The sequence below is a fragment of the Mobula birostris genome, chromosome 3, assembly GCF_030028105.1.
Source record: "Mobula birostris isolate sMobBir1 chromosome 3, sMobBir1.hap1, whole genome shotgun sequence".
In the NCBI taxonomy this organism is placed as follows: Eukaryota; Metazoa; Chordata; class Chondrichthyes; order Myliobatiformes; family Myliobatidae; genus Mobula; species Mobula birostris.
The window spans coordinates 172,130,220-172,146,707 of NC_092372.1; the positions used below are offsets into that span (position 1 = coordinate 172,130,220).

General features: G+C 40.5%; 1 protein-coding gene across 1 annotated transcript in view; it reads right to left on the minus strand.

Annotated features, from left to right (window-relative positions):
• The window catches only part of LOC140194753 (tomoregulin-1-like), a 287,906-nt gene that overhangs the window by 73,054 nt on the left and 198,364 nt on the right, over window positions 1-16,488 (minus strand). Inside the window, exon 4 of the mRNA XM_072252017.1 lies at window positions 5,312-5,338. Within this exon, the coding sequence (XP_072108118.1) occupies window positions 5,312-5,338 (27 nt within the window). The remainder of the gene's footprint in view (window positions 1-5,311; window positions 5,339-16,488) is intronic.

Genomic DNA, 16,488 nt, shown 5'->3' on the forward strand with positions numbered 1-16,488 from the left:
GCACATTTTGTCTCTGCATGCTGTGAGGCACAGTACAGCCAGCCAATATTTCTCTGCAAAAGCATCAGCATGCCAGCACCACAAACCCGTCCAATGTTGTGAAAGGCACATTTAATTGAAAGAACAGAGATGTAGGCCAAAAAGCAACGTTAAAGTAGAAAAGGAAGAAATGATGGAGAAAACTGTTCACATTTTGATTTTTAAAATACAGGCAAATGAGGCTCAGTCTATTAAGTTATTATGATATTTGCATTCTAGTCTCATAAATGAAGCAACTCCAATGCTTATGGTAAAGTAAGCTCTAAAAGTTGTACATTTCTTCCATCATTATAGAATAATAATGAATGCATTTATAAAGAGCAGAAATAAATGCATTAGAAATTAAATGAAAGGGGATTGAAAAGAGGCCAGAAATTGGGCAAAATATTACCTGAAACATTGCAATCATAAAATAGAAATGGTAAGATAATGGACAGGGTTTAGACGATCCCAGGATGTTTATAATGTGGTTTAGAATGTTAAGATAGAAGGTGTTAAAGTTAAGAAAGAAGGTGTTAAAGTTAAGAAGATTTAACAGAAGTGTTACTCAAATTGCTCAGCATTAACTTTCAAGTTTTAATTGGTTTAGTGGTCCATAGTTCCAAAATTAATCAAGAAAAATTAAAAAATAGATCAAAAAAGGGCACAACTGAACTGTAAAACTCTGACTTTAAGAGGTAAAAATATTACTTCTGAAGATAATATTTGTTTAACATTAGGGGACAGATCTGAATTCAGTTTTGGGTATCATGGCATAAAGAGGGGAGGTCATGGAAGATGCTGTGGCCAGCTACTTAGTCTGGTCTGGCAACCCTGTACCAATAGATCATGTGCCTGCTATGTTTAATATTTTTATTTTATAATCGGCACGTAACTTCAATAAACAGAACCGGGACTTTCTCATCAAGTTAACACATTGAATCATTTTAAAATCCAGACGTAGAACTAAATTAATACTGATTCAGTCAGGAAAACGCAAGTGGTTTCACATTACTTGATGTTCCCCTTTACTGAATCCAGCTGGAATAATGCAATGGTTCATCATCATTTGTCTTTAAAGAAATTATCTCCAATGAATACCTCAAAATGACCAGAGGAATCACATCAGCTATGTAATCCAGTCTTTTGTGGTATTAATTACAATTAATATATTTTCTTTTTTTTTAATTTTATTTTTATTTGGATAAGGAATTCACAAATATCATGTACTTTTTTCACACATATAACCTTTTCCATTTTTTTATATGTATAAAACTACAATTATTTATACATTCTTAAGTACACATTGAGATGATATAAAAGGAAAATAAACATTTAAATAGATAATTATGTACTGTGGTAAATCTAACCTATTAGGCTAAGTAATGGAATTAGTTGTTAAGAAAAATGGTAATAATAGTTTCCATATAACCCTTCTGGACCATTTCCACTGGTCCAAAATGTTGTATATAAGCCTATGTATCAACCATTGTAGGTGTTTATATCCTAATTTGTTCATGCTTGCTCCTGCCCGCAGACAATTATCCAATCCCTATGTACTTATTTACTTAATTTTTTCATTTTTTTATCCCTTTCCCAAATCTTTCCCTTTACTTGTGTTAATTCTCTATTTTCCAAAAGAAAACAAAAAAAAACAAACATTTAGACTAGGGGTGCTTACGTTAGCAATATTACTGTGTTGATGAGAAGAGCAGTATAAATCATTAGGAGAGTCATCTAAAGTCTGCTCGCATTGGGGTTATATATTCAATCCATTTATTCCAGATTTGATAAAATTTTTCTTTTTGAGTTCTCAGGGAGTAAGTCAATGAGGCCCTGACATTTTGTCTTGGGTTATTAATATATGAACATTTGAACTATTCATCACAAAAAAAACTTCTGTTACTTCTGTGGAGATTTTAATACTAAAAGTTTAACATTTCTGTTCAAATTGTGGTACAATGATCCAGATGGAGTTAACAGATCATGCTGCAAAATTATTCCACAGGATTTTATTTAATGCGAATTTTAACATTTTCAATTATATATCATGCATTCTGAGCATATTTCATAAAATATTTTATTTATCTCCAGGGATTATATTGTCGCATACAATTATCATTTATATATCTCTCAATATAATTTTGCAGTCATGGCTCCAATCTCATCCCTGTTATCAGGAAGACACTTATCAGAACCCTGAGACTCAACAGGAAGAAATAAAGAATAGACTGATTCATTCCAAAAAGTATTGGCAGAGAAGTGGCCTTTCCACCGATTTCCTATCCACTGCTTTGAATCATAAGTGGTGCTTGAACAATGTAATTGGAGAAAAGCCAAACAAATACTAATTCTTTCTTGTGGGCAATTTCCACCAACAACAGGAAGAGTACAGGTTAATTAAAGTTGTATGTTGAGGTCTGAAAGGCAGTTAGTGGTGTCCACGCCAACTAAGTGCATGAAACAAGGACTAAAGATGCAAGAAGTGAATCACAGCTTCTGGAGAAATTATACCTGAAAATAGTGCATATCGGTAATGCCATCTAGCCAAACTACAAATATTTTAAGTTACTTGATGAAAGGCGAAGATATGCCTTTCAATAATTCTGTGAAGACCTGAGCCGCAAAGTTCTTTTGCAGTGACTCCTTGACCACTTGTGGCCTTCTTGAGCTATTAACATTTTAAGATCTCTCTGCCAGATCAAGACACTATATTTTTACATATGATCAGATCAAACAGAAGTTATTAGTTACAATGTGTAAACACAAAAGCACAAAATTGCTTCCAATAAGGGAAAATGAAAAGTTTAAAGTAAACTTATTATCAAAGTACATATACACAACCCTGGGATTCTTGCGGGCAATCACATTAAATACAAGAAATACAATAGAATCGATGAAAGTCCACACCCAGCAGGATGGATAACAACTAATGTGCAAGAAATACAATGAACTGTGCAAATGCAAAATGAATGCGAAAAAAGGAATGATAATAATAAACAAACAATGAATATCAAGAACATGAGATGAAGAGTACTTGAAAGTGAGAACATAGGTTGTGGGAACAGTTAAGTGATGGGGTGAGTAAAGTTGAGTGAAGTTATCCACTCTGGTTTAAGAGGCTGAACCTGGTGGTGTGGGTCCTGAGTCTCCCGTACCTTCTTGCTGGTGGCAGTCCTTGATGAAGGATGCTGCTTTCCTGAGACAACGCTCTGTGTAGATATGCTCAACGGTGGGGAGGGTTTTACACTTGATGGACTGGGCCCTATCCATGACTTTCTGTAGGCTTTTCTATACAAGAGCATTGGTGTTTCCATACCAGGAGGTGATGCAACCAGTCAATATACTCTCCACCACATACCTAAAGATATTTGTCAAAGTTTTAGAAAACACACTGAATCTCCGTAAACTTCTAAAAAGAACAGGGTGAGCTGCCTCAACAACTATCATCCAGTGGTACTCACATCTACTGTGATGAAGTGCTTTGAGAGGTTGGTCATGTCTACCATCAACTCCTGTCTAAACAAGGACATAGACCCACTGCATTTTGTCTATCACCACAATAGATCGACAGTAGATGCAGTCTCACTGGTTCTCCACTGTGCCTTGGATTACCTGAACAATAGTAATACTTACATCAAGCTGCTGTTTATTGACTATAGCTCAGCACTCAACACAATCATACCCTCAGTTTTAATCAAAAAACTCCAAACCTGGGCCTCTGTACCTCCCTTTGCAACAGGATCCTTGACTTCCTCACTGGGAGACCACAGTCTGTGCAGATCGGAAGTAACATCTCCTCTTTGCTGACAAGCAACGTTGGCACACCTCAAGGATGCTTGCTTAACTCAGTACTCTATGCTCTCTACATCCACAACTGTGTGGCTAGGCACAGCTCAAATGCCATTTATAAATTTGCCGATGACACAACTATTGTTGGCAGAACTTCAAATGTTGATGAAGAGGCGTACAGGTGCAAGAGAGATCAGCTGGTTAAGTGGTGTCACAGCAACAACCTTGCACTCAATGTCAGTAAGACCAAAGAGTTGATTGTGGACTTCAAGAAGGTTAAGTCAAGGGAACACACGCCAGTCCTCACCAAGGGATCAAAATTGGATAGGGTGAGGAGTTTCAAGTTCCTGGGTTTCAACATCTGAGGATCTATCCTGAGCCCAACATATTAATGCAATTACAAAGGCGGCATGATAATGGCTATATTTCATTAGAGTTTGAGGAGAATTGGTAGGTCACGAAACACACTCACAAATTTCTACAGTTGTACTATGTACAGCATTCTAACTGGTTGCATCTAACTGGTATGGATGGGGCCCTGCACAGGATCAGAAGAAGCTGCAGAAAGTTGTAAACTTAGCCAGCTCCATCATGGGCATTAGCCTTCCCAGCATTCAGGACACCTTCATAAGGCAGTGCCTCAAAAACGAAGCATTCATCATTAAGGACCCTCATCAGCCAAGACCTGCCCTCTTCTTATTGCTACCATCAAGGAAGAGGTGCAGATGCCTGAAGAGACACACTCAACATTATAGGAACAGCTTCTCCCCCTCTGTCATCAGGTTCCTGAATGGACAATGAACCCATGAACACTTCCTCAGTATTTTGCCTCCCTTTTTTGCATTACTTATTTAATTTATTTTTATGTGTACACTTATTGTCATTTATAATGTACTGCTGCCAGAAAACAACAAATTTCGTGACATATGCCAGTGATGTTAAACCAAGCTCAATTGAGTATGCCTAGACTCTTTTGATATCTTTGAGGTTTGGTGCTTTATATTTTGTATTTTTCACTCACTTTTTTGCCGCTTGCTTGATTTGTTCTGTTTTTTGCACATTGGATGTTTGATTTTTTTGAACTGGTTTCATGATTTTCTTTGTTTTGTAGCTGTGGGAAGATGAATCTCAGGGTTGTATACAGTATAAATACTTTGACATTAAATGTACTTTGAATCTTTGAATCCCTAAATCTCGATTCAGATTCAGATTCTGAATGGAGGCATATATTTTGGAAAAAAACTGCTCTCTTTATGACATATTGTAGGCTTTTCCCAGAACCATCTCGCCTAACATTCTCCCCATCACTGCACTCTGCTAAGCGTACTTTTGTGAAACTACGCTGCCACCTCTAACCCAATAAACATTGTCAACTCTTAAAAGTCCAAAGTAATATATTCCAAATTATTTCTCTGTATTCATTAGGGTTCTTAGTAATAATTCCCGTGATCTTACAATACAGAGCCTGTAGGATATTTTATAGGTAAGATGTAAAACATACCTCCTTCTCCCGATCCAGAGCCGTTTTCTGGAAAATAAACAGAAAAGAATAATCTTAGAGAAAATGTTCTTAGGGGTTAGTTGTTTCTTCACAGAGCTTCATGGATTATCACAGTGTTTAAAATTCCTCGTGAGTAAACCATAACTGAATCCTAACAGGATTACATTGTTGTATCATGACAAACTTAAATAAAACTATGCAGCTAGAATACAGGATGGTTGCCAACGTACAATATAACAATATTCTGAATTTGTCACTAATTACAAGACAGCAGATCCGTTAATCTGTGGACAGAGATACATTAAAACTCTGCTTATTGCAATAATCCATGTAAGTAATGTCCTGCAGCAACTCTTTCAGTTTTATTGTACAGGTTTTCACTTCTGCATTATGCAGTACTAATTTGAGGGGTAAGAATTAACTACTAGTTTTAATAATTTCTCACCATGTATTAATAATTTCAGCTTTGGACCCTAAACACATTGCAACAAATGAAATTTTCCTAAAACCAGCAACAGCAAAAACTGTAAAATATACAATTAAAGTGAGCTTTTCATATAAAGATCCAAGTTATAATACATCAAAACATTTGGTTGGATGACTGTGCAGGTGAATGCCAATGGTTCCTGAACATCACAATGAAGACAGAATAATTCCCAAGTTTCAGTTGCATGCTGAGATCAGTAGGCTTAGATAGGAACAGCAGTTGTTCAGTAGAGAGGAGTTCCGTTCAGGTAAGTTACAGGCAAATGGGATTTTGGGAGGGGTTTAGAGAGCAGATGTTACATGACAGAGAAGGAGGGCTGAGGGGAACTGAAGATACAAAAGTCCAAAACATTTTATATTGGGCAAAGGGGCTAAAGCTAAAAATGCAAAATGCTCTCCTGTTTGGACCTATTTTATATCCATTGCTTCGTACTACCGTCATTTGACCATAAGACATAATTAGGATGTAATAAGAGCAGAATTAGACTATCTGACCCATTGAGTCTGCTCCACCATTCAATCATGGCTGATCCTTCATTTTCTCCTCAGTTCAACCCCAGTTCCCAGCCTTCTCCCCATAACCTTTGAAACCATGTCTAATCAAGAACCTGGTGAGAAGTCGCGGGATGAAAGTAGATCAGACCTCTGAGTTAACATGGTGCTTGGCGCTAAGCTACATTTGCAAATTTAACCTTTTACTGTCCCTTCTATCTTCACCTCCCATTTTCGTACTTTAAGGAGCAGGTTAAATTCAGATGGGGCAGTTTGACATTTATTAAGTCTCCTGGCTGATTTTACTTGCTTAACTTTACTGGAATGGTAAGTTTAAAATTGACTCAGATCTGAGATATTAGCCTACATGTTATCTTGCTGATGCCAATAGTTCGAACAAATATATAGTTCAACATCCTAGCAGAAATGCTAGGCTCAGATATATTTGTTTCCTCTACTGCAATTCAGGTCAATGGCTGTTCTGTGAGAGGGTATTGGCTCAGTTTCTCCCTCCACAGATGTTCCCTAACTTCATAGTATATTCAGCATTTTCCAATTTTAAATGTTACAGCACCAAGTAAAAAAAAATAAGGCTGTGTTAAAAATTCTATAAACTTTTTATAGGTTTGATAATTAAAACAAAATTAGAACTCTTCCCTTAAGCTTCTAATTTGTGTTCATGGAATTATTCATTTATATTGTTGCTTCTTGATTTCTTAAGCAGAGACTCTGCGAGAATCATAAGACAACAATGAACACATTTATTTCAGAAACCTAAGCCGAATAGCAGCAGGAGTGTAGAATCTTGCCAATTTTAATTGATTTGTCTTAATTTCACTCGGAGTGGGCCCTTCTGGCCCTTTGAGGCATGTCGCCCAGCTACCCCCAACAAACTCCATTAAGCTTAACCTAATCACGGGACAACTTACAATGGCCAATTAACCTGCCAGCTACGACTTTGGACTGTAGGAGATCGGAGCATCTGGGGAAAACCCATGCACTCCACAGAGAAGACGTACAGACTCCTTACAGCATTGCGTCAGAATTGAACTCCAAATCCCTGAGCTGTGATAGCGTTACACTGAATATATGCATCAGATGTTTCACACTTTTTTAGTGATTTGATTCTGCCTTACAGCATACCACTGAGATTAAATAGAAATTGTGCTTTAACTGTTACCTCACAACCACTTATTGTTCTTGTCTGTAAGGAGATTATATTTTATGTACTGGTTTCAAACTGCATTTATACCTTTCATTACCAACCTTACCTACACAGCTTCTTCTAGTAAATTAAGGCTGAACAAAGCTATCAAAAATAATCAAGCCAAAAGGGACTCAAAACAGAAAATGCTGGAAACATTAGCTGGCCTGGCAGTATTTGTGGATAGTGAAGCAGAGTTAATGGGTCAGATCAAAAGGGAGTTTGTTTATTAAATAACATAAAAGTAAGGAAGAATTTCTGATGAGGAGATATGTCACACCCAACTGTTCCCTTTGACTGCTTGGACAAAAATACTCCAAGGAATGATACTAAGAACCAAGGTACAACACATTTTCCACTGTTGAGTACATATTTGAGTCACCTGGTTTATCAACTGATATTGAAGTCTATGCTGCACAGACAGGAGTTCTACCAGGAGATAAAATTCCTGTTGATAAACCCTATTGCTAGAATCCCATCCCAACTTTTAAGACCATAAGATATAGGAGCAAAAGTTGGCCATTCAGCCTAACAATTCTGCTTTGCCATTCAATCATAGACTGATCCAATTCTTCCAGTCATCCCCTCTCCCCTGTCTTCTCACCATACCCTTTGATGCCCTGGCTAATCAAGAACCTATCTATTTCTGCCTTAAATTCACCCAATGACTTGGCCTCCACAGCCGCTCGTGGCAACAAATTCTAGACTTACCATCCTCTGACTAAAGTAATTTCTCTGCATTTCGGTTCTAAATGGATGTCCTTCAATCCTGAAGTTGTGCCCTCTTTTCCTAGACTCCCCTACCATGGGAAATAACTGCCATATCAAATCTGTTCAGGCCTTTTAACATTTGGAATGTTTCTATGAGATCCCCCCTCATTCTCCTGAACTCCAGGGAATACAGCCCAAGAGCTGCCAGATGTTCCTCATACAGTAACCCTTTCATTTATGGAATCATTCTCGTGAATCTTCTCTGTACCCTCTCCAATGTCAGTATATCCTTTCTAAAACAAGGAGCCCAAAACTGCACACAATTCTCCAAGTGTGGTCTCATGAGTGCCTTATACAGCCCGAACATCACATCCCTTCTGTTACATTCTACACCTGTAGAAATGCATGTCAAACTTTACATTCGCCTTCTGCACCACCAACTCAACCTGGAGTTTAACCTTTAGGGTATATCGCACAAGGACACCCGAGTCCCTTTGCATCTCTGCATTTTGAATTCTCTCCCCATCTAAATAATAGTCTGCCCGTTTACTTCTTCTACCAAAGTGCATGACCATACACTCTCCAACATTGTATTTCATTTGCCACTTCTTTGCCCATTCCCCTGAACTATCTAAGTCTCTCTGCAGGCTCTCTGTTTCCTCAACACTACCTGCTCCTCCACCTATCTTTGTACCATCGGTAAATTTAGCCACAAATCCATTAATCCCATAGTCCAAATCACTGACATACATTGTAAGAAGCAGTGGTCCCAACACCAACCCCTGTGAACTCCACTGGTAACCAGCAGCCAGCCAGAATAGGATCCCTTTATTCCCACTCCCTGTTTTCTGCCAATCAGCCAATGCTCCACCCATGCTAGTAGCTTTTCACTTTGACGCAACACTGACCTGCAGCTTCAGCAATTCAATTTCATGGCAACTGTCAGGAGCAGCAACTGTCATCATTTTAGTGACCCTAACAATCCTCATCAAGCCTTACAATGAATGTTACTCAATGATTAATTAATAGAAAGCCACAAAGAAAAGCCCCAGTAATAACACAAATTGCAAAAAAAATGCAGGCAACACCCAATTGACTTGGCAGTGTCCATGAAAAGAGAAGCATTTCAGATCAAAGACTCTTCTTCTCAATTGGGCTGACTTCAACATTTTCTGGTAGCTTGCTTTCTCTTTTTCTATAAGATCTATCAGTTCTGCTGAAGGTCATTCATTCCTATTGGTGGCTCAGTTTTTCTTGACTGCTGGCATGGCCTGACCTGCCTGCCAGGCACTTCCTACAGCTCTGTTTACTTTCCTTAATTGTCTTTATTGTTTAATTTTTATATTTCTTTGTTCATCTTCTCTCTCATTCAAACTTGTCTTATTAATCTATCAACCAGATACCACTGTCAACCTCATATCACAATAGGAACCCAAGCCACATTTTAACAGAAATATTCCATCCATCTATACCTCCCTCCCACCTCCTCTGCGACCTGTTTTCGCTCTTTCACTGTTCTGACAAAGAGTCTTTAATTTGATATCTTAAATTTATTTTACTTTTCGCAGATACTGCCAGACACAGAGAATATAGAATATAGAACAGTACAACACAGTGCAGTCCCTTTGGCCCACAGTTACAATGCTTCCCTCCCATAGAGCCCTCCATTTCTCTTTCATTTATGTGCCTTGAATATCCCCTCTATACTTACCTCCAACCACGTTAAAGTTATGCCCTCTCATATTAGCCATAAAAGGGTGGGCAGGGAGGTAAAAGGGATGGGGGCAGTGGTATCAGGAATAGTATCATAACTATAGAAAGGGAGTTTGTGGAGGGATCATCCATTGAGTCAGTATGAGTTTAAGTCAAAAACAGGCACAGAGCAATCACTCCAGTGGGAGTATTCTATAGACCCCACTGCCCTCCTCCCAGTAGCAACAGAGACATTGAGGAGCAGATCAGGAGGCAGATTTTGAAAAGGTGCAAAAATAACTGGATTGTTGCTTTGGGAGACTTCAACTTCTTTAATACTGATTGGCACTTCCTTACTGCAAAATGTTTAGAAAGGTTGGAATTTGTTAGGTGTGACACAGGCTGACTAGGATAGAGGCCATACTGGATCTAATGCAATGAACCCCATCAGGCGACAGTTCTCTCAGTGGATAAACAGCTAAGGTACTAGACTCCTTGTCCTCCACCATAGATTTGTGCAGGGATAGGAGCAGATGCTATAGGAAAGTACTTAATTGGGGAGGGTGAAGATATGAACAAGAGGAAAATGTATTGAATGACTGTGGAGTTTAATCATCGTTAACTCTTGAGTTTGGACTTTCCAGGTATCTGGTTTCAAAATTAAATACGTGCAAACTAAATGTTGAACAACAGCAATCATGTTGACTTTTGTTCAACTGGATGCACATCTTCATATTAAATAGGTAATCCTGGAAATTTTACATTGCTAGGACTAACTCAAACTTTTTCAAAGTTGTTGCAGGGGTCAATGCACTTCACAAATGATGCACCTTCAAAGTGTTGACAATTAATCGATTCAGCCAGGTTGATAGTTGTGGTGCCTTGTAGTTCATGGCAACTAGAAGCAGAGCATGGTGAAAGGACCGTGTCCAAGAGCACAGCTTTCTTTGAGATTTAATCTAGGTACACAGACATCCCACCCTGCAAAAACTCATTTCAGGGAGGTAGCACCACCATTTCAGGGAGGAAGCACCCCGCCCCCCACAACCCCATATCCCCCCCCCCACGGTCCAGCTCCAAGGATGTATGTAATACTTTGTTTAGTGATTTTGCCAAATCTGTAAACCAAGTTGAGTATATGCAGAAAATGTGACATTAAAATATGTACTTATATTATATTATATTATCATGTTTATTCTGTTACAACTTTAAGTAAGTCTACAGGCAGTTTGGGATCATCAAGTAGGACATCATTCATGTCTTTTACATTTTAACCCACCATGGGCAATAGAAAAGTCACTGTTGCAAACAGTGCAGCGAGCAACACTGTCATTATTTTTGAGGTCGCCTGTAAAGCCTGCCCACAGAGAAAACTTATAGGTCTACTTAGCAGGGCTTCGCAATTGTTTTTGCACCGCAGACTGGTTTAATATTGACAATTTTCTTGCGGACCGGCCAACCGGGGCGGGGGTGTTAATCACAACCGGAATATAGGTGATAAGTCAATTGCATCATAACATTTTAGGTAACGTTTGGATATTAAACACACAGCGCATATTTTCCCCGTATGAACATATAAAATCATTGCAACACACAAATATCGCTGAATCAGTGGGAGCCCTGGGCTTGTTCTCCTGCAACAAGACGGTCCTATCGAGGGGTGATGGGAGACAGCGATACTCGAAGGGGGTTCCTTATGTCCAGTCTATTCCGCAATTTAGTTTTCGTTGCATTCATTGCAGAAAACCCCACTTCACAGAGATATGTCGGAAATGGAAGCAACGTTTTCAGTGCTTTCGTGGCTATCACAGAATATTCAGCCCTGTCTTTGATCCAGAATGCCGGCAGAGATGTTATGTCAAACATACTTTTCAGCCCACCGTCATTTGCAAGCTCGAGGAGTTGATTTTTTCCTGCGCTGACATGGATGATTCACTGGGGACATTCACAACTGGATCACAGACCCATTCCTTTGCACGTCTTGGGTCACTGATGACCTCGTGTGCATTAAAATTCAACAGTGCGTAACAGGGAATGAGGAAAGTTGCAAATGACTCATATCGTTTCATATCGCCAAATCATATTGTTTCCTCACAGCTCGGTGGTTGGGGACCACTCTTAGCACGAAGAGAGACCAATCAGGATGCTCGCTCTCCCCCTCCCTCTCAAAAAAATCTATTTCCAGGATATTGTATATAATTTCCGGGCGTCAGGGAGCCACTACTGATATGCGGGAGACTCCCGGAACTTCCAAGAGAGGTGGGATGTCTGGGTACAGGTGCTGTGCCCAGGAGGCCATTCATAAAATAACTACTTAAGGGCTGCTGAAATTCTGCAATAACTTACACTGTTGACAACTGGCCATAAGACCATACGACAAAGGAGCAGAAGTCGGCCATTCGGCCCATCAAGTCTTCTCCACCATTTTATCATGAGCTGATCCATTCTCCCATTTAGCAAAACTCCTCAGCCTTCTCACCATAACCTTTGATGCTCTGGCTACTCAGATACCTATCAATCTCTGCCTTAAATACACCCAATGACTTGGCCTCCACTGCCACATGTGGCAACAAATTTCATAGATTCACCACCCTCTGGCTAAAAAAATTTCTTCACATTTCTGTTCTGAATGGGCGCCCTTCAATCCTTAAGTCATGCCCTCTCGTACTAGACTCCCCCATCATGGGAAACAACTTTGCCACATCCACTCTGTCCATGCCTTTCAACACTCAAAATGTTTCTATGAGGTCTCCCCTCATTCTTCTAAACTCCAAGGAATACAGTCCAAGAGCGGACAAACGTTCCTCATATGTTAACCCTCTCATTCCCGGAATCATTCTAGTGAATCTTCTCTGTACCCTCTCCAACGTCAGCACAACCTTTCTTAAATAAGGAGACCAAAACTGCCCACAGTACTCCAAGTAAGGTCTCACCAGTGCCTTATAGAGCCTCAACGTCACATCCCTGCTCCTATACTCTATTCCTCTAGAAATGAATGCCAACATTGCATTCGCCTTCCTCACTAATGACTCAACCTGGAGGTTAACCTTAAGGGTATCCTGTACGAGGACTCCCAAGTCCTGTTGCATCTCAGAACTTTGAATTCTTTCCCCATTTAAATAATAGTCTGTCCATTTATTTTTTCTGCCAAAGTGCAGAACCATACACTTTCCAACATTGTACTTCATTTGCCACTTCTCTGCCCATTCTTCCAATCTATCCAAGTCTCTCTGCAGACTCTCCGTTTCCTCAGCACTACCGGCCCCTCCACCTATCTTCGTATCATTAGCAAACTTAGCCACAAAGCCATCTATTCCATAATCCAAATCGTTGATGTACAATATAAAAAGAAGCGGCCCAACATGGACCCTTGTGGAACACCATTGGTAACCGGCAGCCAACCAGGATAGGATCCCTTTATTCCCACTCTATGTTTCCTGCCAATCAGCCAATGCTTTATCCACATATGTAACTTTCCCATAATTCCATGGGCTCTTATCTTGTTAAGTAGCCTCATGTGTGGCACCTTGTCAAAGGCCTTCTGAAAATCCAAATATACAACATCCACTGCATCTCCCTTGTCTAGCCTACTTGTAATTTCCTCAAAAAATTGTAATAGGTTTGTCAGGCAGGATTTTCATTTAAAAAATCCATGCTGAGTTCTGCCTATCTTTTCATATGCCTCCAGGTATTCTGTAACCTCATCCTTGACAATCGACTCCAACAACTTCCCAACCAACAATGTCAAGCTAACAGGTCTATAATTTCCTTTTTGCTTCCTTGCTCCCTTCTTAAATAGCGGAGTGACATTTGCAATCTTTCAGTCCTCCGGAACCATGCCAGAATCTATCGACTTTTGAAAGATCATCGCTAATGCCTCCACAATCTCCACAGCTACTTCCTTCCGAACACGAGGGTGCATTCCATCTGGTCCGGGAGATTTATCTACCCTTAGACTATTCAGCTTCCTGAGTACTTTCTCTGTCGTAATTGTGACTGCTCACACTTCTCTTCCCTGCCACCCTTGAGTGTCTGGCATGCTGCTGATGTCTTCCTCAGTGAAGACTGATGCAAAATACTCGTTCAGTTCCTCTGCCATCTCCTTATCTCCCATTACAATTTCTCCAGCATCATTTTCTATTGGTCCTATATCTATTCTCACCTGTCTTTTACTCCTTATATACTTGAAAAAGCTTTTAGTATCCTCTTTGATATTATTTGCTAGCTTCCTTTCATAGTTAATCTTTGCCCTCTTAATAACCTTCTTAGTTTCCTTTTGTAAGCTTTTAAAAACTTCCCAATCCTCTGTCTTCCCACTAATTTTTGCTTCCTTGTATGCCCTCTCCTTCGCTTTAACTTTGGCTTTGACTTCTCTTGTCAGCCACGGTTGCATCCTTTTTCCATTTGAAAATTTCTTCTTTTTTGGAATATACCTGTCTTGCACCTTCCTCACTTCTTGCATAAGCTCCAGCCACTGCTGCTCTGCTGTCCTTCTCACCAGTGTCCCTTTCCAGTCAACTTTGGCCAGTTCCTCTCTCATGCCACTATAATTTCCTTTACTCCACTGGAATACTGACACATCAGATTTCGGCTTCTCTTTTTCAAATTTCACAGTGAACTCAATCATGTTATGATCACTGTCTCCTAAGGGTTCCTTCACCTCAATCTCTCTAATCACCTCCGGTTCATTATACAATACCCAATCCAGTACAGCCGATCCCCTAGAGGGCTCAACAACAAGCTGTTCTAAAAAGCCATCTTGCAGACATTCTACAAATTCTCTCTCTTGAGATCCAGTGCCGACCTGATTTTCCCAATCCACTCGCATGTTAAAATCCCCCACAATTATCATAACACTGCCCTTCTGACAAGCCTTTTCTATTTCCTGTTGTAATTTGTAGTCCACATCCCTGCAGCTGTTTGGAGGCCTATAAATAACTGCCATCAGGGTCCTTTTACCCCTGCGATTTCTTAGCTCAACCCATAAAGATTCTGCGCCTTCTGATCGTATATCACCTCTTTCTAATGATTTAATATCATTTCTTACCAATAAAGCCACGCCTCCCCCTCTGCCTACCTTCCTATCCTTCCAACACGCCATGTATCCTTGGATGTTCAGCTCCCAGAGACATGCATCCTTTAGTCACGTCTCAGTGATGGCCACAATATCATACCTGCCAATCTGTAGCTGTACAACAAGATCATCCAACTTATTCCTTATGCTGTGTGCATTTAAGTATAACACCTTAAGACCAGTATTTGATACCTCTCGCTTTGATTTCACTGCAACTTTATTGCACTGCAACTCATCCCAATGGCTACAAATTTGCCCCATCACCTGCCTGTCTTTCCTGACATCTTTACTGCTCACTATCTTAGATTTATTTCTGTTTTCCCCTTCCTCCGCTCTATTATTCCGGTTCCCATCCCCCTGCCAAATTAGTTTAAACCCTCCCTAACAGCTCTATTAAACCTTCCCGCCAGGATATTGGTCCCCTTCGGGTTCAGGTGTAACCTGTCCATTTTGAACAGGTCATACTTCCCCCAGAAGAGATCCCAATTATCCAAGAATCTGAAGCCCTGCCCCCTGCACCAGTCTCTCAGCCACGCATTCATCTGCCTGATCCTACTTTTCTTGCCCTCGCTAGCCCGTGGCACAGATAGCAATCCCGAGATTACTACCCTGGAGGTCCTGCTTCTCGGCTTCCTTCCTAACTCCCGGAAATCTCTCTTCAGGACCTCCTTCCTTGCCCTACCTATGTCATTGGTACCAACATGTACCAAGACAACTGGCTGCTCGCCCTCCCCCTTCAGAATATTCTGGACCTGATCTGAGACATCCCGTACCCTGGCACCTGGGAAGCAACACACCATGCGGGTATCTCTATCAGGCTCACAGAATCTCCTGTCTGTTCCCCTGACTATGGAATCCCCTATGACTACCGCATTCCCCTTCTCCCTCCTTCCCTCCTGCACAACAGCGCCAGGCTCAGTGCTAGAGACCCGGTCACCGTGGGTGTCCCCCGTCAGGTCATCCCCCTCAACAGTATCTAGAATAAGATTTTTGTTGCTGAGAGGGACAGCCACAGGTGTGCTCTCCACTATCTGGGCACTTTCCTTCCCTCTCCTGACAGCCTGAGGCCAATTGTTTACAGTCTGGAAGAATGTAGATTAAGGGGGAAGTGAGATAATGTCACAGGATGCATTCTTTAGTGCACAGAGCCATCTCCATGAAACTGCAATTAACGTAAATAAATGAATTTCCCACAGGGTCTTAGCATGGCTATGCAGAATCTGGATGCTGCCTTTGGTGCCTTAAAATGAATGTTAGAGACCTTAAGCCCAATTTATACTTCGGTGTCAAATGTACACCATAGGTACTGCGTACCCTACACTGTACCGTATGCCATAGGGTGACGCGCACCTCCCCAAAAATGTAACTCACGCATCGCGGCGACGCAGACCACAACAACTGTGATAGGTCCGCCTGGTAGCATCGCATTTCCTCATACGCATTTCTGGTTGCTTTTCTCCGCCATATCTGTACACTGGTGCAAAATAAATGGTTGGAGACGATGAACCACATTGTCAA